This window comes from Stegodyphus dumicola, chromosome 3, assembly GCF_044657685.1.
Source record: "Stegodyphus dumicola isolate Sdum_Otavi_A_Nest chromosome 3, ASM4465768v1".
Lineage (NCBI taxonomy): Eukaryota > Metazoa > Arthropoda > Arachnida > Araneae > Eresidae > Stegodyphus > Stegodyphus dumicola.
The window spans coordinates 188,399,651-188,426,981 of NC_140770.1; the positions used below are offsets into that span (position 1 = coordinate 188,399,651).

General features: G+C 33.2%; 1 protein-coding gene across 4 annotated transcripts in view; it reads left to right on the top strand.

Annotated features, from left to right (window-relative positions):
• Nucleotides 1-27,331, top strand: part of LOC118184280 (nephrin-like) — a 373,546-nt gene that overhangs the window by 301,286 nt on the left and 44,929 nt on the right. For all 4 annotated transcript variants that reach the window (XM_085813709.1, XM_035353934.2, XM_085813711.1 and 1 more), the window contains exons 13-15: nt 13,677-13,961; nt 16,843-17,151; nt 24,481-24,774. In XM_085813709.1, coding sequence (XP_085669835.1) covers nt 13,677-13,961; nt 16,843-17,151; nt 24,481-24,774 — 888 coding nt within the window. The remainder of the gene's footprint in view (nt 1-13,676; nt 13,962-16,842; nt 17,152-24,480; nt 24,775-27,331) is intronic.

A 27,331-nucleotide genomic window follows, 5' to 3' on the forward strand; every position in this document is an offset into this window, starting at 1 on the left:
AGATGCAGATAAAAGTCAGTTAATCATTGATAACACATATTTTGATCTTTTGGACAAAAGAAAAAACTGTACTAATATTAATGCAAAAAAGGTAGACAAGAATAGTAGACCAGAGGAGTCGGGTATTGTAAGAGTAGTATTGAATACCAGAAATGCGCCAAATACAGCAGAGATAGTAAAGTTAAGCATTCCAATTAATATGCAGAAAGAAAAGCAAATAATGTTCTCACCAGACAGGCGAAAAGTGGGCAAGATAGGTGTGACTGATTCAATTCATGAGATAAGTGACAGGCAATATATATTCACCATAATTGAAAACAATTCCAATGCCGCAATTATTCTAAGAAAGGGTGAAAAGATTGGTAAGGTACATAAAGTCGAAGAAAAACAATTTGAAAAACCTAGAGAGCAACAAAATTTGCAGATTAACCATATAACTTTAAAAGAAATTAAACAATTAAGAAAGGAGGAATTAAGTCCAGATGATTTTGATTTAAGTCATTTAGAAGTAGAACAAAAGAATAAGATGATTGAAATGCTCATGAAAAATTCAGCTGTGTTTTCAAAATCTTACACCACTCTGGGTGAGACTGATGCTGTCGTGCCACAATTTAATTTATTACATAACTTTCCAATTCAAACTAGACCATACACTATTCCTCGCATTGCTAAAAAATATGCCCAAGAGGAGATAGCCAAATTGTTAGAAGCAGGTATTATAGAGCCATCGACATCGAGTTACAGTTTTCCAGTAATTTTTGTCAAAAAGAAAGCACCACCTAATACTGATCCTAGCAAATTAAAATTTAGAATGGCAGTAGATTATAGATTGTTAAATTGCATAACTGAATCATATCAAATATGTCTACCTAAGATTTCAGATATTTTGCATAATATAGCAGGTAAAAGTTATTATTGTGTGCTAGATCTTAAGTCAGCATTTTTTCAAATAAAGTTAGATCAGAAAGATAAAGAAAAATTAGCCTTTTGCACGGAATTAGGCAATTTTCAACCAACTCGGTTACCTTTTGGTGCAAAAAATTCATCTGCTTATTTCCATACTCTAATATCAAAATGTTTAGGTGAATTGCAGGGTCCAAATTTACAATATTTTCTAGATGACATAATTGTTGCAGCTAACAGTATAAATGAACTAGTAATTATTTTACAAAAGGTGTTTGACAAGTTAAAAAAATTTAATTTAAGACCAATTTAATTTAGACCCAGCCAAATTGCAGTTATGTAAAAAAGAGATTACGTATTTAGGTTTTTCGGTTAATAAGAATGGTTTTGCTCCTTCAGAGGAGAATATTCAGAAAATAGCCAAATTTCCTAGGCCAAGAAATGTGAAAGAGGTTCAAACATTCATAGGCATGGTAAATTATTTTCGACACTTAATTTTTAATTATGCAGAAATTGTCAAGCCAATAGTAAATTTAACAAGAAAGAATATACCATTCGTGTGGAACGAGAGATACCAAAATGCATTAGATAAAATACAAGAATTAATTTTAGAAAAACCCACAATAAAAAACATAGAAAATAATAAACCTTTATATTTAGTAACCGATGCTTCTAGATCAGCCATTTGTGGCATATTAATGCAAAAAACTGATGATAAGTTTTTCCCAGTACAATTTTACTCAAAAATTTTAACACCTGCTGAGGCTAGATATCCTTCAATTAGGAGAGAACTTTATGCAATCTTCAGATCAGTAAAGCAATTTCACGAACATCTGTATGGGAAAAAATTTATAATATTAACGGATGCTAAACCTCTGACTTTCCATATTAGGCTTGACAAACAGCCAGATATTGTAGCATGTTGGTTGTTATATTTACAGGAATTTCAATACACGATGGAGCATATTCCTGGTTTAAAAAACCCAGCAGACTACTTGTCAAGAGTTTCAGAGGATGTAGTGGTAAACAATGTGAATATATTTAAAACCAATGATAATTTGTCTATTCAAAACATAATTAGTAAACAGCAAAGTGATCCAGACATAAAATCAATTATAAAAAAAATTACAGGATAACCACAAAGAAAGTGTAGAACAATATTTTTTGATAGTCATACAGATGTAGTAATGATAAAATTAAAACCTGTAAATATGAGAAAGAAAGACAGAAGTATCCAGAATAAAATTCTCATTCCTAAGGCATTAATTAAAGATGTATTACAGACAGTTCATGCGCCTCACTTTGGTATTCAAAAGACATATGAGTTTGTAAAGGCAAAGTATTATTGGAAAGGTATGTACAGCGATACGAAAAGTTTTGTAGAAAATTGTTCAGATTGCTTACAAAATAAGTCTAAACCTCACAACACTCTGCCACGTCTAATTCCTAAGAAAGATCTTGCTCCTGGAGAGATGATAGCTATAGACATAGTTGGTAAACTGCCAAGATCCATAGATAATAAGTTTTATGTACTCACTATCATTGATCATTATTCCAGATATTTGGAAACAGTTCCGTTAAACAACTGCACTTCTCAATCCATCATAAAATCTTTAAATGATTATTTTGCCAGATTTGGCATTCCAAAAATTTTGTTATCAGACAACGGTTCCTATTTTTGTTCCACAGAATTTACTCAATTTTTAAAATCGCTTAAAATAGAACACAGAAAAAGTTCAATTTATTATCCACAGTCCAATGGGTTGATTGAAAGAGTTCACAGGGTAATGAAAGAATCAGTTGCAGCAATATCAAACAAAATATTTGAATGGCCACAAAAAGTACTGATGTTTAAACTGTATTATAATAATGCTAAACATTCTGTAACTCAATTTTCACCAGCAGAACTATTTTTCGGTAGAACATTAAATACTCCCATAGATAGCAATGATCCTCTTAAATTAGCAGAAGATTTCCAGGAATATTCCAAAAGAATAAAGGAACAATTGAGTAGAGAAAAGCAACAAGTAAAATTAAATGAGGATGAATACTTTCTTTAATTGTGCAAAAAAATATTTGAAAGGGAGAAAAATTCCAGAATTGAAATCAGGGGATAAAGTTTTTATGCAGGAATTTACTGATCGAAGGGTGCTACATCCAAAATACAAGGGGCCATATGAGATCATTAAAAAGCTACGAAATGATAATTATATAATACAATTAGAGAATAAAACCACTAAAGTTCACGTAAGTAAATTGTTTTTACAAAAGCCTTCAAGAGTAGATTCAACACAAAATGAGGATTAGGAGTGTAACACAATTGTAAATTGTCGATCAGCAAATCAAAAAAAAAAGTGTAAAGAAGTTGGGATTATGATAAGAGTGTAGTATGTGTACAAGCTAGATAATGAATGATGATCATGTGTGGTATGGGTCAATTTAGTGTAATAAAGCGCTAATTGCACGATTTTGGTAGAGTTGGCTGGTCCATATACCAGAAGAATTGAATTGTACTATGCAGGGTCTCATTGATTACTAGGTAGCAGCAAAAAAAAAAAAAAAAAAGGAAGAGTGTGGTGCTAATCTCCTTGTCTTACTGCTGAATCAAATTGAAGGTATGTAATTTAGTAGTGGATCTAATACAAATGTAGCTTGTAACAATGTCATGACATATTGGTATATGAAATGTATATGTAAAATGAATATGATCAAATGATAAAAGTAGCTATGTAATGAAATAGTGAATGTGATTCTAAAATGTAAAGAATGAAATAAGGTAAACAATGGTTAAGAGGAGTTCCATCAAAATTGATAATGCAAATGTTTTTAGTTTAAGTGATTGATTGGATACTTAATCATATGTGAATTGTAAATTATGTGTCGTAAGTGCCAAATTTTCATTGCCTGGAATCGCATCTGTGGTGATATTTTAGGAAGGAGTAGACATGCATGAGTACGTAAAAGAGTAATACTAATGTAAAAACTATATATCACAAAATGTTTAAAATGTTGTGTTTTTTTTTTCAAGCAATGTGAAATATTAACGTGAAATATGTGTGATAGTGCATACGAAAGCTCAACTGTGTTCATAGAATGAGGAATGTATGGAGTGCCAACGAAATGATAAAGTGCAGTGCCTTTGCAAATGATGTAAAGATTGGTGTGAAATGTGTATCTAATGCAGACGAAAGTTCAAGTGTGTCCAGCAGAGAGGGATTGCATGTGTCCAGTGATGGGACAAATTTTTTTTCTTCGGCCGGAGGGAATGTGAGAACATTGTGACTACATCGATTCTTGTATCGTTATCACGCGCGAGCACGTGCGTCGAAAGGTATAAAAACTGGAAGGACTGGTTTGTCTGTCTCTTTTTCGTTTTTGCCCTCTTGCTGCCTGACGTCGCGTTAGCGAGTGTGTGGGCCTTCGGGCCACACACACTCAGCAGTCGCCATTTGTTCCTGTCTAATTTTGCCGAGAAAGAAGCAGAATGAAGAAATCCAGTACTTAAAGTAGATGTTTGATTTGAGACTCACTAAGTCCGGCTGACGCGAATAACATAAAATAAACGCGCAAGCAGAATATAAGTAACTGTTCGACTTCAAGATGTGCTGGACCAGCAATGTGTCAAACGTGATGACGTGTGTAAAAATAATATGAATGTAAAAAGAAAAAAAGAAGAGCTTATAAGTGTGTAACCAGACAGCGCGATAATACGAAGATAAAATTGACCACGTTTCAACCGCAAAATTATTCGATGGGACAGGATTGCGCGAATAGTCACGCCTCGGCACTCCACGGACATTCCATTTGAGTTATCGCATTGCGTGTATCTAAGTTATGATATTTGAGTATTTATATATATGTGTGATAAATGTGTCTTATTTAATCCAGAAAGTATGTGTATTGAAATAAATATGAGATTGGAAAAAGAAAATAATCGGCTCATGCATGCATCAGTGGGTAAGTCTTGTTAATCTATTTAGTAATGATTAAGCAATGTACTAAACACCAAATTTTAGTTTAAGTATTTACGCAAAATTAATTTGTACTTGATATTCTTAGTATCGACACTTTTGGCGATCACGCCCGTAACACCACAAAACCCAAGAACATAAAGATATTTCTGGCCATTTAACAGCTCTTCGTCAAAAAGTGGCAGACCAAGAACTTACTCTAGCGAAGCACGAAGGTACAATTTCGGAACTGAGAGAACAACTGTCTCTTCAGCGTTCAAATACTACAGTTATTTCTGAAGTGAAGGAACATTTGCAGCAACAACAACACGAAGTTAAAAAAATTATTCGAAACAAAGTTTCTAGAACAAACCCCAAATTCCTACGCCGTTGCTGCCGCCAAAAACATTTCTTTGAAACAGTCCAAAAAGTCAATTCAGAGATCATATTCTACTCCTGAAACCTAAAGATTCAGAGAGAACACCTGAAGATATCAGACACCAACTAAGTTCGACACTTAATCCACAAAAACTGGGTATCCATATCAATAATATTCGTACTACTAGGTCTAATGAGCTTTTAATCGGTGTCGAAAAGAAAGCAGACTTAGAACACTTACACCGCTCAATCGTTGAAAATTCACAACTACAAGCCTCCGTAACTGTTCGTACTTCAAAACCCAAAAGTACCAAACTCATAGTGTTTAATGTACCATCTTCAGCCGCTGCTGAAGATATCAAATCGGCTTTTCTGAAAATTACATCAAATAATAATCTTGATATTTCGTGTTCTCCAGTTCACCGATCTGAAAACACAAATAATTGGATTGTAGAAATTTCTTCAGATTCTAGTGACTGTTTTACTTCGTCAAGAGTCTTCATTGGATTCAACTCGTGTTCCTTCCGTCCCCTACATTTCACTTCCCCGTTGCCTTCATTGCCAGGGTCTTGGACATAATAGTCGAAGCTGTCAAAATCCTCCCTGCTGTTCCATCTGCGCAGAACAACATTCCCATAGAGAGTGTAACTCAAACGTAAAACTCTGTGTAAACTGTGTGCGAAGTAACCAAGAAACTGGTTCTTCGTTGCCAGCTGATCACGGTGCTCATGAAAGAACATGCCAGACGTACAGAAGTCAGCTCAACAAATTATTGTACCCGGACAAAGCCACAACCTCACATGTTGCCATCATCCATAACTAAAAATTCTTCAGTTGATATTAACATGCAAGAGCGCAATTTAAAGAATAACGCTTCAAATCAAGATTATAAAGTGGACAGTGATGTAGAAAATAATCTACCCCAACCTTGCTAAAAAACTCGATACCATTTTCTTCAATTCGTTTTCTCCAAATCAACTTACCAAGAGCAAAAACGGCTTCTGATCATCTAGCAGAATTCTTAACTCATAACCATAAAGACTTTGTTTTAATCCAAGAACCCTATTAAATCGAAGGGAAAGTAAGTAGCATTCCAACGTCTTGGAATGTCTTTCAATATTCTCCTCAGTCCCCCAATCAACATCCCAGAGCAGCTCTCATCAGTTTTAATCATAGCTGGCACCCAATTCTAATTACAGCCAAAAGAGACCTAGTTACAATCAGTCTTAATAGTTCCAACTCTCAACTTCTTATTTCAAGTATTTATGCATCTCCCTCCGAGGATATTTCTCCTTTGCTTCAAGATTTAGAATCCATCTTGTTTTCCTTCCGAAGTCCACACATAATTTGTGGAGACTTCAATTCACACAACCAGCTTTGGGGCTACAATTCCACAAGTCCAAGAGGAAGGTCCCTTGAGGAATTCTTCAATTCACATAATCTTGTCATTCATAACCAAGCCTCGGATTTACCTTCTTTCGAAATAATGTATGGGAGAGGGTGGCCAGATCTCGTAGTTACATCCCATCACCTAATTAATTCGATTTCAAATCGCAAAATTAAAGAAGACAACTCCCACTCAGATCATAAATATATTACTTTTGAAATCAAAGAGAACTCAGAATCAGTTTTAATGAAACGTTTTAAAATTACTGAAAAGAAAGAAAAGAACTTTATTAAGCAAATTTAACAATCCGCATTTCCAATGACTTCTTTCTTCCAACTAAGTGCAACAAAAGAAGATCTAAATAAAGCTACAGAAGATTTTATAAAAAAATCCAAGAAATATGTGAAAATAGCTTTTCAATACGATCTGCAAAACCTTACTTTCATATAAATTGGTGGATTAAAGAGTTACGCGCTCAAAAGCATAAGGCGAGAGCATTGAAACGGAAAATGAAATCGATTACTGACAATGAATTAAGACACCAAGCCTGGCTCATATTCAAAAAAGAAAATGCAAACTACAAAAAGATGATTCTCGAATCTAAATTAAAAAGTTGGCACAAATATTGTTCAGACAATAAAGAAATTTATGGCACCTTATACAAGATCGCCAGTAGTAAAATATTTAAACCGTCACAAATCCAACTTCCCTCAAATTTGCTTTCAAGTTCTGCTGAAATTCAGGATGCCACTCTCTGAACCCTAAATGAGATTCTTGACTCTGTCTTTCTAAAAGATGATCCAGCTGAAGATTCGCCTACTCAAACCAGAATCCGTAACTGCGATGACATTCCGCAAACAGACAACGATATTCCGTTCTCAAAACAAGAAATAAAGCAAATAATTAAAAACCTAGCTTTAAAAAAGGCACCAGACCCAGATGGCATCGATAACCACATTATAAAATTAATCAATCAAGCCCATCCTGACATAATCTGTAGTTTTTGCAATCGATGTATAGAACGCTCTATCTTTCCTGATTGCCTGAAAATTGGTAATATAATACTCTTCAATAAGAAGAATAAAAGCTCGGACGAACCTAAATCTTATCGTCCGATAAATCTTCTCCCAGCCCTGGGAAAAATTTTGGGAGGATGTCTTATTGGTCGTCTAAAATTTCATGTTTACAGCAAAAACTTAATAAGCAATAACCAGTTTGGATTTCGAAGCCTACTTTCAACAAGTCATGCAATTAATTCAGCTCTTGAACAATTCAGAAACAATAAAATCACCCAACTTCATTCTGCAATAATATGTCTCGACTTAAATTCAGCTTTTGATTCTTTATGGTGGCCAGCAGTTTTACAAGCGCTGAGTTCCTTTAAGTGCCCTCAAAATTTATTTGTAATTATTCAAGATTACTTCAGAAACAGGAAAAGTATGATTCTTTACAACAACACTGAAATTGTGCGTAATCAAGTCCGAGGATGTCCTCAGGGGTCTTGCATGAGTGCAGATCTCTGGAATATCAGCTTCAACAACATCATTGCCTATCCATGGCCAGATCACTCAAAAATTGTAGCTTTTACAGATGATGTACTTAACTAACCAGGACAAAATATAACTAAAGCTTTAGCTCTAAAAATTGACAATCAAAAGATCAAATCTGTGAACACAATCAAGTACCTCGGTTTAACAATCGACAAAAAATTCTCCTGGATTCCTCATCTACAAAATATTAAACTTCGTACAACATCAATAGCTAACTGCCTATGACGTATGCATGGATATAACTGGGGCTTAAATCCCCATATAACATGTATTCTTCTAAAAACAGTCATCTCAAAAATGGTAAATTGCGGAGCCGGAATTTGGGCACAACCAATGACAGTAAGAAAGATGAAATGTTTAAATTCAATTCAAAGGCCTTTTACTTTTTGCATTACTCGGGCGTATCGCACAACTTCAAATATAGCACTTGATACTCTAGCTGGTACTCTTCCGTTATCAATAAGTGCAGAAATGGAATGCACCTATATGAAAGTTCTTCAACTTAACCAAGCCGCAGAATTCAATAACCAAACCTTTTGGCCATCCAACTATGAAAAGAAAACTAACCCCAATCTCATCCATCCAGTGCTTCGCTTCAGCAAAATAATATTCATCACGTCTGAAGAAAATTCAAGTTCATCTCCAATTGCTTATACTGATGGATCAAAAATTGAAGGAAAAGTTGGTTCCGCAGTCTTTTTCAAATTAGCTCCTCAAATATCATCAAATGGAAAGGCCATCTCCATAATAATAATAGTGTTTTCCAAGCGGAATTGTCAGCTATAAAAGCAGCGATTGAAATAGCCATTCTCAAAAATCTCAACGAATTTAGCATAAAATCTGACTCCCAAGCAGATATTCTAGCTATTAAAAATCCCTTACCTTCCTCTCCATTAATATCCGACATACATTCTCTTCTTGGAAAAATCCCAAACTACAAAATTCAAATTTCATGGATCAAAGGACATAGTGGCCATTTTGGTAATGATCAAGCAGATGAACTAGTCAAAGAAGCAGCTATTAATCAAGATGGTACTGAAATCATCATTCCGTGGCCTCGCTCAAATTTCAAGTACCAACTAAAACAACTTGCTTCAAAATCTTGGCAAGATTTGTGGAACAATGCTCCACAGGGAAGACGCACATATAACTTGATGCCCAATGTAAGCTTAGCATCTCTGAACTCGAATCCTTCCCTAAGTTACTTTATAACAGGACATGGACCCTTCCCCACATATTTCTACGCAAGAAATTTGGCAAATTCTGACATCTGCATATGTGGGGAACAGGGAACTCCTGATCGCTACGTTTTCTCATGCCCCTTAACTGAGGATATTCACATAAAATCCCCAAGAACTGACCTCCTGACATTCCAAAGATTTTTAATTAAAGATAAACATCAATATCCAAAATTTCAGAAAATTATGCAACGACTCTCTTCCTACGGCCTAGATCTCTGTCAAGTGTAAGTCCACATACAGTTTAAACTTAGTGAACTTTTACATGCTGTGATTATGGACAAAATGGATCCGCTCGTGAACTTTATAAACTGCAATAAGCCAATATATCTGAAATAACCCATGGACACCTCTTTAGCATTATTATAACAATTCATTTAACATTGTGTTGCCAGTACTAATTATAATTATCTCATTATGTTTATTTGTTTATTAATTATGTTTATCTCCTATTTTTGTTGCACCAAATCAGATGTTCAATTTATCTTGTGAATCTCAAATTGTATTCCTACTATTTTGAAATCAACTTATGCCCTACACCATTATTTTTAATAAATACTGGATGCGGGGCGTACTATGGAATTGCACGATGTACCATAATAGGCAAACTTTAGACCTTTTGAAAAGCTTCAGTCTATGCAAATTCTTATAAAACTTGCAATTACCCCCCCCCTTTTTTTTTCTCTCAAAGAGTTAGTATGGGAAGGCATTACCAGTTGACCTATGGTACATCGCTGGTGTCCCCCATACTTTTACCTTTACCTGTAGGTATCATAAAATTTATTTAAATTTAGGACTGAGAATAGAAACCATACTATTATTTGTATTAACATGCTTTCAAATGTTACTACAAATAATAACACCAAACTCAGTAATATATTTTGCAAACGTTGGGAATTCTTTAGTGAAATATTAAATTTAATCACATCATTTACTCCGGAAACAATCAGACTGAGATCGTATCAGTATGGTTAAATTATTAATTGTAACTGACCGTATGACACCGTAGATTCCTTAGGATATTCTTTTGAAGCATGGGACGTGTAAAATGTATCCAGTCCACGCAGTGTCAACGTGGGGTTCTAACCCTGGATCTCTCGAATATGCATCGAGTATGCTTCCAATGGCATCGTGACGACATACGGAAAAGAGGAAAAAAATATCTTATATACTCCCCCTTTAAAGGACGACTGAGGAAGAGGGGACCCAATCACCAAATCCTGATGGTAATGAATTATCATCCACAACCTTTTAGTTCGGGCGCCACTTGTAGAGTCAACAGTTTATTTATTTATTTATTTATTTATTTATTTTTAAAGCAGGAGACGTGAAAAACGTGTAAGCCCTCGCGGGAACTCAAACCCTGGACCTCTCTAATACATCGTGTATGTTTCCAATTACACCACGAAGGCATGCGTGAAAGAGGGAGAAAATTTACTTTTTGTGCGAGTTCTTAAGTTCTTTTCCATACTATTATTGTATACAATTAAAATGTAGAGTATAGAGTTAAATCTTAAAATTTTATTTTTTATTCTATGACACTGAGTCGTTTAATTTTTTTTTAAATTTAATGAACATGGTTGCCTGGGCAACTGCTGACTTGTTATCATTGACCTCCAAACACTTTTGTTGGATAGTGTCCGGTAGGATATAGCTTGTAAAAATATTTATTCGAAATATTCTGCTTGGGGAACTATTGAATTGTGTGCATAAATATTAGCTATTACTCAGTTTGTACATAAATATTGTTTTCCGAAAATAAACAAAGAAATCTTTGTTTTAAATTTATTAAATTGTTTGGTTATTATTTGCTCGTAAATGTTTTACTTATTATATACCTTCAAGATTATTTAGTAAAATTTGAGCTCAATTTTGTGCATGAATACCCTCTGTAAATATGTAATCGGTCTGGTACCAAAGACAGACAAAAATAATAGTCCTTAGATGAGCATAATGTATGCTATATTTACATGCTGATGTGTTACACTTATATAGTAAAACTATACTTCAAAGTTTAATTAATTTTACATTTTGATAAATGCGGTTAATTTTGTACAAACATTTTCAAATGCAGTTTTGAAAGGCATCAAAGATAAGATGGTTGCAATATGGATTATCAATAAATCATTTTTGATTATAATTTTATTCCTCCTTGTTAAAAGGTGTTGCAGCAGAACAATATCGCAAACGCTAGATTCAACTGCCCAGGAAGAAATGGCAATGAGCAAGGACGAATATGTTTTACCTAAAATAATTCTAATAGTATTAAATGATCCTTTAATTGAAACGGAAGACAATTAAAGGTGTAGGAACATTTTCTTATCAGCTACACCAGTACATCTACTAACCACTCTCCCTCAAATGTTACTGCGATGGCGAATTATTGCCTTTTTCTTAAATTAACTGTGAACACAAGAAACACACAAAATGAAAAATACCTTACCTTTATTTTTTCGCCATGTCTTAAGTTGATGTGCAACACGAAATATAGAATGTTAAGAATACACAAGAATTTAACTGGCTGCAACATCGGTGCTACTGCTTAAAGCATGAAAAATCAACTGCACAGAATAAATTGAACTGTATTAAAAGTCAAGCTTATCGAAGCTGCGCCGAATGCGTAATGGCAAACTGCGCGTTCAGTTGATCAATCTTAAATTAATTTCGCATACTGCGCATGCCCAGAAGAGAATGTGGCGCAATTACGACTTTGGTACAATTTTAAAAGAAGATAAATACGGTGTGTGGTTCATATTCTGTTATCTGGGCATAAACAGTTCGAGATTTTGAAACTTAGTATGTTGTAAGTTGCTTTATTACTTATAGTGTAAATATCGATTGTAAATTACGCAAATTTTCGTTTAAGAATGATTACAAAACAGGGACCATTACAAGATATATTAGCTGAATCTTTATTGATTACACTTCTGAGAAATAAAAGCAATCGCGTATTTACCATATGTTACATTCATATATACTTTAACAAAATAAAAAATAAATCCAGTTTAAATTACTGAGTCAAGGAAATTATTATAAATAACCGATATTAAACATAACGTTTGTGAACAAAATAAACCAGAATGAAATGAAACAGAAGCAAATACATTAAGCACAAACAAATTTCGGTAGTATTGCAATTACAAACAGTTGATAAGACCTACATGACGCGCAAGGCTTGCGTAGGATTGCTTATGCCCCCCTTAGTCGCCAATATTTCCTCCCACGCCAACGGCAACCCACTGAGCATGCGCAGGATGCGAAATTTGTTAACATTGATCAACTCAATGTGTGGTTTGCCATTACGCGTCCCGGATGTGGCGTTTACTTCGAATCTAACTGCGGGTCCGCTAAACAAAGCTGTTAGCCGCAGCAGTGGCCACGTTTTATTACAACTCATGCTGGTTACGAATCTTCCTCTCAATTTAAATTACGCCGCTTGCCATAAAATCTGCATAAATAGCTGTACTGAGCTAGACTGTGAAGACGGTAAAGCGATAAGTTATGATTAATTGCAACTATTAGATGAACGCAAATAAAATGTCACAGACATTGTATTTATTCTCATATCGTATTTATTCTCATATTGATTTCCAAAGCTCATTTGTCGCCCTTGAGGTTTCAGCATATGATTTAGAATCTTATGATTTATAGTAACAACGTAAAATGTGAGCACAAACAGGAAAGTATTTAGTGCATGTTAAAGGAATGTTAACGAAACTTATAAATTCTGTTAAATACATAATATAATGATATTAGTGTGCCTTTAATGTGTGCTTTTTAATATGATGTATTTAACATTTAAACTGCCTTCTCAGAAATATTATACACAGCCCATTTTACCCGGGTTTCAAGCAGTAAAATTAGTAGGAAGAAAGAGAGAACCATGGGAGTAAATGAAGCATTTTTATTAATAAGACTGGACAGAGAATGCGTTTATTACATTCTAAAGCTTAAGTTTTCATTTTCAGTGAGCCTTTCCAAGTGTTTGAATTATTATATTACACGATTTAATTGTTTTAAACAACGATGATTATTGACAGGAAAGAGAGCTAATCCATGAGACAAATGTAAGTCGTTGTTGTCAGGTGTATCTATACTTAAATATCATTCAAATTAGTAACATTTAATACTCCGGTAGAGTTGAAAGTAAATACTGAAAGTTACCAACAAAGCTTTCGTTGATTGAAATATTCCATTACTTTTCTTGCGGATTTTATAGTAAAGCAACAAATCTCTCTCTAACTGAAATGTACCATTACTCTTTTTGCAGATCCAGCAACTGTGATCAACATTACGACGATGGTAGTCGTTGCAGAAGGCGACAATGCTTTTTTTGAATGTAGCATCTCAGCCAATCCCATCATCCCTGACATGATAAGGTGGAGTACAAAAGGTGGTGAGGTTATACTGAAAGAGAACCAGCAGTTCACAGAGAATGGAAGATCTCTTCTCACTCTGTTTAACGTATCGAAGCAAGATTCTGGCACACTGGAATGCGAAGCTTTTAATGGGATTGGTGAACCGGATGTGAAAACGGCGAATTTGATCGTCTTATGTAAGTAGATGTTGGCAATATTTTAAAAGAGATAGACCTCTCAAATATTATTTCTAAGGAACCAATGATTTGCAAATGTACTGTTTTATTTACACAACTATAATCATACATTAAAATTCCAAAATTTCCAGCTATAACTACTACTATCAATTACAATCACGTTTTTTCATTGTCATATTCGAAACATTTACCATACAAAAATGCACATTTCAAAGTAATTTCTATTTTCAAAATTAAATATTGTTAATATGAGGAGAAAGTACGGAAATGCTTCTGGAAAATTTGCTATTTTAATTATACATTTTAAACATCCTTATAGTCCTTTAATCCTTGTGGTCTTTAAATCCTTTCAGATTCTGAAAAAAAAAGAGCATTACATTTTTTCCAGAATCTGATGACCTTTTCAGAATCTTCTGAGCAATAGATATAGTAAATGTATATTACTGAAAAAAGGATATTCTCTTATTCAAATCTTTCAACTTATTATCTCCTATCGAAAACGGTCTAGTTTATATGTTTCTTCTGCTTTAGGACATTCCCGTAAAAACTTTAGTAAGTCGAAATGGCGTTAAACCATACCAAATTTCTCTCACAAGCTAAAATAATATTAAAACAAAAAATTGGAAAAAATGGAGAAGAATCAGCTAGTAAGATGTAACCACTTGCATTACTTTCGCTGAGTCCCGGAATAAATGTCAAAAATCGAAATTTGTTATCCATAGGCAATCAAAATATGTTGCAAATATAATAATGGAAATGTTTCGCTAGTCATTGTCTAAAATTGTATCGAAGATACTTTTTCTTCCTCTTTTTGCCTTTATATTTTTATCTGCGATAATCCTTTTCAGTTTCCTTCCGTTAACCATTCCATTGGTAATATATTGACTCTTTCTCAAAACTGAAATTTCGTAAAATGAAGCTGTATTTGTTAAAAAAAGACCCAAGGTTGAAGAATGTAATCAGACAACATTTTTAAATATAAATTACAGTTTGAATATTAATTAGTTATTTAATTCCACAGATGGCTGAGGGCCCACCAGCGGCCGAGCGGTAAAGACGCTGAACACTGGTAGTTCGATCTGAGGTTCAAATCCCGCGAACGGGCTGGCTGCATGGGCGTTTTCGTGGTTTTCCCCATGTGTAACGTGTATACGAGCCAGTTTCCCTTAGAAAGTCCTCCACGAAGGCATCCCTCCCTTTAGGCAGATAGCCCTCGTGTGCTTTGCCATAACTGAATAATCCACTGAATAATCCAGATGGCTGAGGATGATACACAGATACAAACCAGTATTATCCCATGTTTAGGATATAGAACTACAATTTACTCGTAATACAGCTGTTCAAATGGATAAGATTAGACATACAGTGTAAACATACCTGTAATACAGAAGAGCCTGGAACAGTGCACTATACTACGCAATAACATTAGTACGACATATTTATATTAAAAAATGAACGGACTGAACATAAGTGCAATATGATAAATAATGGTAGATATATCAAGCAATATATATGTATTGCAAGTTTCAGTCACAACAGTAAATAGCATAGTAATTTCACTACATATTAAGAGACTATGTTAAAATACATAATACACATGTGAATAATGTTAATGAATCATTACCAAGGGCTATAAGAACTTTAATCTATCAGAATTTCATTATGTATAGGTTGTAAAGGTACGGTTTTGTTAAATTTAAATATGCGCAATATAATCCATAGCAAAGCATATGTTACTGAATCAGTTTAAGAGAAATACAAAGTAATTTCAAGCTGCAGCTGGTAACCTCATTTATAATTTTTCGTTAGTCGCTTTCGTGCCTATATGTTTATAGGTGAAACAAGTCAGCTGCTCGGCTTCTTTCCGTCCTTTGCCTCCCTAAATTTTAAACATTTTGCTGTCCAGTAGGATCGCAAATCATTAAAAGGTCATTTTCATCTTTCTAGAATCACTAAAAAAAATATTATAAAATAAACTAGAGGATATATGCTAAAATTTATGAACAAAGAAATATGTGCATTTTTCTTGCTTTTCTCAGAGTATTTGACGATGCGCTGATGAAGTTAATTCTCAATATTTGTTGAATTAATATCACGATGAAAATTAAACTTTGCAACTACTTGCAAAATCATTGCAATAAGTGTAGCGGAAACAAATTCTGTATTCTACTTGTACATTACATAATATAGAATAAAATATTCTTTAACTTTCTAAATTGTTGTTTAACGTTCCATTTATACTTCCGAAACATAACTTTTGATGTCATATTTACCCCTTTTTTCTCTAAATAATATTTATTTCTTCGAAAACCAGTTATGATTTTGGAAGTGTACTGAATAATTATATAATATCTTTCATAGATTGCATTTGCATCCATAATGCACAGTGTGTTCTAATGTGAAAATATTTCATAACATATTTTGTGTTATAATCATTAAAATTATTGGTCAACATAATGACTTTCATTGATTTATTTTATATATTTCGAAATTTGAAATATTTATGAATTTTCCTCTATTGCATATTAAAAAGTTATTAAATGCTAAAATTATTACATTATTACATGTATAAATTACTACATGCTTATGTATAAATTACTACATGCTTATGTACAAATTACATTATCACATAGTTCAAAGTCAAACATCAAAAACAATCAAAGTTTATCGATGTTCTAATTTGGAGTTTGAAATGTTGATTTTGAATATGAACGAGATTTCTACCGAAAAAGAACAGAATGATACAAACCAAAGTTCCTGAAATTATTATGATATCAGATATATATTGCAAGTATAGTTAAGCTAAGTTTAATTTTCAATTTTAGATTATATCTGCTTCCGTAATGCACACGGATATTACATTTTTGTTTTCATTACTTAGATAAACCTACCATCGTGAGGCATTTAGTGAATAATAAAATAGCGACAGAGCTCTCAACCAAGGTGGAACTGCGCTGCATTGCAGAAGGTGATGGCAATATCAGTTTTGTATGGTCCTTCAACAGCACTGTGATTATACAAGGTTTAGATGTTGGTCGATATGATATTCGAGCAGCAAAGACAACCGAAACCCAGTGGTGTAGCATACTGACCATCAAGAGGGTTCGGCAAGAAGACTTCGGTGAATATACCTGTGTTGCCAGAAATCATCTGGGATATGACTTTGTCAAATTCACGCTTATAAAGAAAGGTAATGGGTTATAGATTTTTTTTGTTTTGTTTTTGATTACATTCGTGAAATATTGCACAGTGGCTTCATTTTTCATTTTTCGAAAATGTGATTTTGAGTTGTTCTAAGTGATAGCTTTGAATTAAGTTCCTTCCAAACGCAGAAATAATTTATCATAAGCAATTTTTTAATTAATTTAATAAAATGTATAGCTTTGAATTTTTATTTAACTAATGCTTAAATTCAACATGGGTATTAATGATAATGAAAATTCAGTATCATTTAAACAAGAAAAATCCTTTTATGGAACAAATTTTGTTTTCAGCCTAATGCAGACAATTTTGTTTACAACAAGATGAATAAATTTGAAGTACAAGATCCTGTTGTAACAGCTTTACATATTATTAAAATCTTGTAGTTTAAATAATTTAAATAGATGAACATTAAGGTATTTGTGAATGGCAATATTTGAAACCAGACTCGAGAGCCTTGTGCGACTCTCGCACGAAGAATTAATTTATTTTTAAATGTTAGAATATGTTTTTTCTCTTCTTGTTTGTATGTCGCCATTTTTTTGAGTGTTAAATAGAAGTTATTGCTGTGTTCCATCATTGGAGTTGCTTCATATCGCCAAAGAAGCATCACAGTCTTAATTATTTTGGAAGCACCGACCAAGATCGAATAATCGTGCGTATTTTTATTTTATTAGTTCATCACTGAACATAATATTAGTGATACCAGATTATTACTTCCTGTTCATAAAGAATTGCTTTATTTTATTAGTTCATCACTGAACATAATATTAGTGATACCAGATTACTACTTTCTGTTCATATAGAATTGCTTTATTTTATTAGTTCATCACTGAACGCAATATTAGCGATACCAGATTATTATTTCCTGTTAATATTAAATTGTCTTATTTTATTACCGTATTTGATATTATATTTAATATTCATTTTAGTTGTGCAGACGGTAGATATATATATTGCTCTATGTTATTATTCTTATTTTAATCACAATTAATGTGGTAGAGAGAATGAACTTCATATAATTTAAATATTTCATTTTTGAGCTATTTTGAGGAAATATAAGGAACACAGTGTTCGTTAATTTTAAACGTAGAAACAATGTCTTACTTAGGAAGAGCTCGTAAGGAAGATTTGCAAAATCTCGCAGCTGAACTGGGAGTTCATGTGACTGCAGATTTGAAAATAGTCGATTTAAAACAGAAAATTGTTGAAAGAAGAGTAGAGATTATGATGAGGTATTCGTCAAAGGAGTCTTAGACACAATAAGAGAAGAACGGAAAGCGAGGGAGGAAAGAGAAGAACGGAAAGCGAGGGAGGAAAGAGAAGAACGGAAAGAGAAGAACGTAGGAGACAGGAAGAAGCAGAAGAGCGGAGAAGGAACGAACAGTATGAATTAGAGAGATTAAGACTTGAAGCAGAGACAAAGTCTCAAAATACCGGACAGATCCGGCCGAAAACGGAGCTGCGTCACCTTATTCAGAAATTCGTTGACAAGAAAGGAGATATCAGTCTATATTTGCTATTGTTTGAAAGGCAAGCAGAATGGGCTAAAATTGATAAAGAAGAATTTGTATCTCATTTACTAGGACTACTTCCTTACGAAGTAACCCAGTTAATAGATAGAGAACCCTCCGATAAAGCTAAAGACTATGAACACGTGAAAAATTTATTGTTAAGACGGTTTAAATTAAGCCCGGAAAAGTTTAGGCAGAAATTTATGAAACATCAAAAAAGTGCCGAATCCACATGGGTGGATTTCAATTATGAAATAGAAAATTATTGCAAAGAATGGGTGACTGGTCTAGGAGTTAAGACTTTTGATCAGTTGCTAGATTTGATGGTGCTTGACCAACTTAAACGTCGAGTTCCTCCTGAAATTCGAGATCATTTTCTTGATGAATGGGTAGAGATGATTTCATCGAAAAAATTAGCTGAAAAACTTGATGCCTATGAAAACGTTTGCGGAAACTTTCGAAAGAGGCCTGCAGTGGATCGGCAGAAAGAAAGATACAATGCACTAACTCAAGGTAAATTGACTTCAGATAATAAAAATAAAGCTGAAAAAAATTGTCATCAGGATTTAATTCGCAAAGCTGGTTTCATAGACCTAGAAGTCCACGTCCAGATGATAAATATGAAAAACGAAAAACGCCACAATGCTATCAGTGTGGGTCCTATCAACATTTTGACCCCAATGTCCAAAACTTAAGAATAGTACTGAATCTCCTGCTAATCTTAACAGAATTAGTGCAAAACCAGAGGATAAATTTCTATTACCTTATACTAGTATGGGTTACGTAAATGGTCATACAATTCCTATATTAAGGGATTCAGGTGCTAGTATTGATATAGTTTGTCGCAAATACATCACGCCGGAAATGCTGACAGGTGAAAATGTGTGGGTGCAACAGCCATTAGATTTGAATCCAACCTGTTTACCATTGGCTGAGATCGAACTAAATTGCGATCTTGGACGAGTAATAACTAAGGCTGCCATTATTAGAAATGAACTCGGCAAAGGAAGGTATTTATTAGGCAATCGAACTTTTGCACTGTTGAATAAACAAGGAAAGGAACCTGATAGTTGTCCTCACCAGGTTAATGCTGTCTCTACTAGAGCTCAAAAGAACAGAAAAATAGCTGAAGAGAAGATGTTGGAACCGATGAAAGAAGAAAATAAAGCATCCAGAGATATCTTTGAAGAAGTTAAATCACCGGAATTAAACGTGGAAGATTTTCACGAAAATTTGAAAAACGATGAAGAAATTAATACTGAGAATCATTTTGCAATGCAGCGTTATCATCATCTTTCGGCTTTTGATTTAATATCAAAGCCGCTACTAATAGACGAAGAAAACAATTGTCGAAAGCAAATGACAAATGAATATTATCCAAAAGGCACAGATGAACTGAGGAAATGCTTTGCTGTGAATTATAGCCGAGGAACTGGTCCACCATGGAAAAAATCTAGGCGCCGTCAAGGAAAAAGGAAGACTAATTTGATCATTTTGCATCTTTTTCTATTTAAATGTGGTATAAAAATATTTGTTTAAAGCTTAAAAATTTTGGCCTGACATTTGGAAACTTATGAGAGAAGTGATCTTTTCTCTTTAAGCATTTGAGCAAGCCGAGCTTGTATACTTTCGAATTTTACAGAACTTTTCCCTTCGGTAAAAATCTCTCCGTTGGGGGAGAGGTTGTAACAGCTTTACATATTATTAAAATCTTGTAGTTTAAATAATTTAAATAGATGAACATTAAGGTATTTGTGAATGGCAATATTTGAAACCAGACTCGAGAGCCTCGTGCGACTCTCGCACGAAGAATGTAATTTATTTTTAAATGTTAAAATATGTTTTTTCTCTTCTTGTTTGTATGTCGCCATTTTTTTGAGTGTTAAATAAAAGTTATTGCTGTGTTCCATCATTGGAGTTGCTTCATATCACCAAAGAAGCATCACACTGTGCTGAGCTAAACACACCCTTTAATACTTCTGCTAATAATAAAATAAGCGGTCTAAAAATAAAAAAAAAACTTTACCTGTCTGTCTCTCCTCTGCATATGCATTGGACAAAACAAAATACAATATAATAAATCACTTTCTTTTACCTACGCAATCTCTATTTTCAGTGATTTTTTATTCAAAATCTTCTTGCAGTTTTTTATTAAACTTCATCACGCACTTTATCTGTTAAATGCAAAACTGTACCACGCCACGCGCATAGAGAAAACTCTGTACTTGTGATTAGACATACTTTCGAATGACATCATTTTCTATCGGCGTAATGAACTTTAGAGAAGATTCCTAGGGTTTTGCTTTCGTTGAATGACACGGAAGCGTGAAAATTATCGTTTATTTTCTTTGAAACGAAAAACAATAGCTGCAGTGCTCTGCAGATGGCTTCCTGTTTCATTAATAAAATTATAAAATCTATCTAAAGATGATGTTAATGTTAGAAGAAATCTTAAGTACATAGATTATATAAATAGCTGAGTTCACGAATTTAGTGCAAAAACCGAAACACGACGTTCTCGATTCAACTATACATGGATTGTATGCTAGAAAGTACATTATAATTATTGCAATCTTGTTGCATTCTTTTCCTTTCTCATTGCAGAAAATATTTCCTTTGCGAATGTTATGTTATTTCCATGTTAATGTCCCCAGAATATTAGAATGCATTTCTAATATTTTGTTGCCTTAAAGAAAAAAGTGCATTCAATATTGTCGCTGAATTTAATGCACGTGTATAAGAAAAGAAATTTCCTTCTCTGACAAACACTATCTTTATGCAAAGGTACAAAAGATGTTACACATTAAAAATGAGCAAAGTAATATTCAATTTTAAATACCTATCTTTATTTCTCTGTTCTAAATCTATATTAGTCTAACTTCAAAAATAAATTAATAATCACAATAGCGTTAATGTGAAGGGTTTTAAATTAAGGATGCATTTATTAAAAATCTCTGCACTTAACACACATTTACGGAGTTAACACAAGAAGAAATAATAGTTTTTCTTTCTAGGAAAAACAATCACTACATACATTAAATTACCACATTACAGTGTAGTAATCTCATAGCAACAAAAATACAATGCACTTAATAATCTTTTCGTTACTGCTATCAAAATGTAAAAAAAAAAAAAACGGTATGGAGGTGTACTCTCGATCCCAAGCAAAGGCATTCTTAAGCGTAGAGGAAATGATGTCATCGGAAGCCATAGCCAATCACGAGAAGGAATTGTCTCTTATGTGAGTGGAGCGGTACAGAATGCTTATATCGCGGTACAGAATACTCCCGGGAGAGTAGGGTAGTATAATCTAATTTGTACCATGATCTGTGCATATTCTTAGTTGTGAATAAATTCTGAACGTAATTTGAAATTAAAATGTGTAGTCTTAATTTATGTTTATTTTCTCTATATTTGCCGGATTGTTCTAAGAATTCCCAACGCAATTTTGTTTGTAAGGATTTAGGTTAAATTATCTTATTGATTTTTCATGGGTTTTACCATTCTAAATCACAGGAATACTCACGGATGCGGGGTACCATCATTTTATCTCTTAAGGATAGTCTTTTTTGTAGTCTTGGATTTAACCATTAGTTATTCAACTTGTCAGTGCCAGTAACACAGAACAGAACATTAGCCTGCCAAATTTATGAAAATCACCTAATTTTGCATCCCAGAAAAGGAAGTTGTTTTAAATTTATTTATTAACATTTTCTATACATTTTCTATTTTAATAGAAAATGCATGCTTACGAGAGGCCTGAAATTTTAGATGTTGAACCAATATTTCTTTCGTGCACGTAAATGCTCTAATGAAATCTAACGCTGAGAATCAGCTCTTTCATTATCATTACCACAATTGTTACAGAAACTCACCTATACATTGTGCATTTAAATTATCTAAAATCACTTTTCTCTTACACATTTTGAAAAGCAGCAGAACCAAACAAAAATTACATGTAAAGCAGGGATTCCAACTAAAATTCTCTAAAGGGCTAAACTGATGTTCGCTTATCCCGCTGCGGGGATAAAAATACAGTTAGAACAGAAAAAAAAACCGGGAATGATGCTCCTGCGCTTTCGGTTTTGTTTATAGCAGGTTTTCATGCTAAATATGCGAAACTCGGATATTTAGAAATGCACGCTGAAAATGTTTTAACTTTGAGAAAAGTAAAACTAGTGTTATTAAACACGATTAAATATGATTCTTCTTATTTAAATAAATACGTTTCTGGATATATTAGGCATACGGATTTCAATAAAGTTACGCAAATGATGATATCAAATAAAAAATAAAATTATTAAATTAAATAACAATAAATAATTCCAATAAAATGATTGTATCAAAGAGTGACAGCAAATACTGCGTATAAATGAACAAGAATTCAGGGATCTTAAAAATTCACATGATTTTTAAAAATGACGCTTATGTTATTTTCTTCTAATTTTGTTACTGCTTTATTTGAATGTATTATGAAAAACCGCAGAGTTTTTTGGATGATCCGTAATATATTTTTATTATTTTAGGCCAGGTCGCCAATGTTACTGGAATCTGAAAGATGACATTATTTATGTGATTTTTTAAATTTGGAACTGTGATTTTTGGCCATTTTTAAGTGATATTTGATCTTATAATATTTTCAAAACATATTGTGTAAAACAGAATCGGCGAATGACATTTTTTATCGAAGTAAGATAATTTCAAACACAAATACATAAAATAAACTGCTTTCAGAACAGATCATATAGTTATCCAGAATATCAAATTATTTATGTAGGATATTTCCAAAGTTCAAAGAAAGGTATTATTGTTTTATTTGATCAATTTTCATCAGTATTACGAAGCAGGTTTTCAACGTAATCTCCAATTAATTGAATTTACATATTCGAACAAAAAACTAATTTTTAAAGCAGTTCTCAAAAAACGGTTTTGAAGTCTCCTCTTTTTCTTCTTATTCCTTCTTTTCTTCTGGTTAAAGACACCAAATGAATTCCATAAAGATTTTTTCAAATGTGAGAACAGAATACTCTTTGCAGTCGTTGAAAAATTTAGAATATTTTCACACTCTTCGTCCATAAAGAGAAAATGCTTGCTTTACGCATCTTCAGTGGATGCAAAAATGTAGTATAAAAATATCATGCATCTATCAAAGAAATGCATTGGACAAAGCAATACTACATGTAACGTTTCTCTAGCTTATATCTTTACCTATAAGTTCAAGGAATTCAACTAGAGCTATATTTCTAGAACTTTGAAACGTCCTACCTATACTACCTACTGATTTGGGTAGCCTTTTTTTTTATTCTTATCGAGTTTTGAAATATGATTCCTTTCATGGTTCCAGATTTGGTTTGCAAAGTTTGCATTTTTGTAATTAAAAGCATATAGCTGGAAAATGCTCTATTGCATTTTGATTTTGATTTTGCTTTCGCTCTAGAAAATTAAAAAAAAAAATTATAAATTTCATTTGCGATTATAATTATTTTGTAATATTCGGGGTTTTGGGGTTTTATTAAGTAAGGATTTCCGTTGCAATTTCTTTTCACCATTTAGCGATTCTGAACCACTTGGTTTAACTGTGTTCCTGCTTTAGTCATTATAATGAAAGAAATTAATTTACAATATCCACTAGCATTATTTACAGTCTGAGTTTCTAATTGTATTTATATTCCTAATTCTTTTAAAGTTGAGATTTCATACATTTAAATAACTCATTCTCTGAATATTATTTTATATTTGTAATGTGTAAGAAATTTAATTTTTCTGCTTTAAATATGCATAATTTGAATGTTAAATTCCTACAGGCGCTCCAGAGCCTCCAAAAAATTTAAAAGCAGTGAATGAGACAACAGATTCTATCACACTGGTATGGACTCCAGGGTTTGATGGTGGGTCAGAACAGAATTTCCGAATCCGATATAAGAAATCCGATTCATCAATCTATTTCTACAGGGAAGCTCCTACAAACGCAACATCTTACACTATAACTGGTTTAGAACCTGGAGCACAATATGATTTCTTCATCGCTGCTTACAACACCATCGGTGAAAGTGCCTTCACTGAGGAAGTGATGACAGTGTCCACAAAAAGCATAACTGGTATATCCTTTAACTACTGCTTCTTTTGCCTCGTGCTGCAATTTCTTACTAAAGAAATTCGCATTAGACATAGTTTTCAGTATATGGTTTCATACAAAATATTTGAGAATAAAAATGAAATATACTAAATTTCTTTTTAAGGATAAATGTTAAATACTGACTATTATTCTCAGTTTTATGAAATTTTTTTTAAATGGGTTGCAAGATTTATTCTACGTTTATAATAGTTATTTTTTTAAACTGAAGCTCCTTTCCTCTCTCTCCTAATTTCAGCTTACAAGTTTCTTAGAATCTGATTTAAGAATCGCGTTAAATGCAAATGAGAAGGAGTAGTAATAAAGTCCCACTGTCTTCGAGAGAGAGAATCAGAGTTTTTGACCAGTGCGCGTTTGCCTTTTGGCAACGTCTGTCGAAGCTGTTACTACGCTCAGTTGTATTACGGGCCTTGATAGCTTTTAATTCGATATTTAGGGACCAACTAATTAGATTTGTACTAGCATCGGTTAAATCTCTTTTCTTAATCATTAGTTCTTATTTCATATATTTTTTAGTTTAAGCCCACGTGGAGGCTTTGTTGTACGTCCTGAGAAAGGGACCGACTGTACACCTTTAGTTTGAGCAATAAAGGATAATTAACCCTTCTTGAGTTTCACGTTTCTGTTTCTGGACTTAAACGATTATTCGCTCAGCAGTTCACTAGGTTCCTACACACTTAGTTAATAGTTAAAAGGAGGAACACTACAGCATAATTTAATAGATGAAAAACTTTATTAGCATGAAATAAAGGCTAGCCTACAAAGTGTTTTACACATATTTTATAAACGCTTAATATGTTCGTCTCTACTGGTACAGCAGATATCTATATAATGATATGTTTCGGCTACCGCGGATTAGAACCGTATGATCAGTGATACAATTACGAGGAAACTAAGGATAAAAGATGATGGAAAAGGCAATGATCCTTCATAAACGCCTAAGGGAAAAATCACGTGTGATTAAATCCTGAGATAATAATGACCCTTAAATTAATGCATCACCTCCTCGCTCTGTGCATTCTTTTCACTTCTGTGATGGATGTTAACTCAGATACTATCGCAAATGGTTCTTCTCTTATTATAATAAATCTGAGTGAGATAGTCTTGCAAATGATTTCAATAATAGTTTTTTGCTGAAGGAAATTATCTTCACTTACTTCATTCAGTGATGGTCTCAATCAGCCGTCTTCGTTTATTTCCTGTGACCTCTTAAATGTGTCCTGGAATTATGAATAACCCTGTGTCTTATACAGCATATAAATAATTGTTTTATATTTTCTTCATTACTAATATATATTTTAAAAACTTCTAGCAATTTATTGCGTACTATGTTTTGTTACTTTAAAAGAGGCCCTTCAAGACTGTTGTCAGCCCCTTCCTTTCATTTGCGATAGTAACTTGTGCCTTCATCAACACAAATATTCATGTTCCCCACATCATTTAAGACTGTAGTTCAACTATACCTTAATTCACGCACTTTTTTAGATTTCTTTGCGTGCAGCTGAAAGCTGATTTAGATCAAATAACGTTTCACCGTTTTAAAGTTAATTGCTTAGAATTCTGGCAACAGAAGTCATTTTAGAGACCAAAGGGCCTGAGCCAAGGAAGCTATTAATTTCGCTTTGGCATTTTGCGTTGAAAACTTTAAATGTCTGTTTCACTTTTAAAATTGTTGCCAGCAAATATTATCACGCTGTCTTATATTTAAAGAAATTAAATAATGAAGAATCTGCATAAATGTATGTATGTTTATCGCATTGTGATGAAACAAAGGTATCTAGAGCCGTCCAAGTTTGAATGAGGTACGTCTCCACCCTAATATGGGCATCTTGAAGCCCAAATTTCGAAGTTGGAATTTGTTTTATTATCTATTTTATATTTAGCAAAGCATTTATGAGTTTTTTGATTAAGAAACACAGCAATCTCAAAGCGTGGATTGCAACACTGTACGGAAAAAATATTCTTTTATCTCCAGCGTACCAGACTCTGTATCTGAAATTCTAAAGATATGCATTTTAAAAATTATTTTGCGATATTGCTATTGGATTGAGTTTTATGATTTAAGTGCGAAGAATATGATATTTGATAAATAAAGGTAACACACAAAACGTTAACAAACGCCCCTTTGGGCGAAATATAAAATCTGAATGCTTTCCAAATTTTTTCATATTTTTTCATTTGATATTTTATTAGTTTCGATTCCCCGAATAATTCAGCATTTTACTGGATAATTTTACTTTAGTGCAGATTTGAAACAAACAAATGGAAATCAAACTCGATTTTTTTTCTTTTTGCATTTGTTATTTTCACGGTTACAGGTCAAAAGAAGAGACGGAAAATAATTTTGAAATTATTTTAAAGGCTATAATTAAAAATCTCCTAAAATTTAATATCTACCTCTACTTCATTTAATAAGAACAAAGTGAGTAGACATTCGTCTCAGTGCAGAAAACAGTATAATGCTATTTTCTAGAGTAAGGCAGTCATTACATATTAAACATTTCTATGTAAGGCCTGAGGTG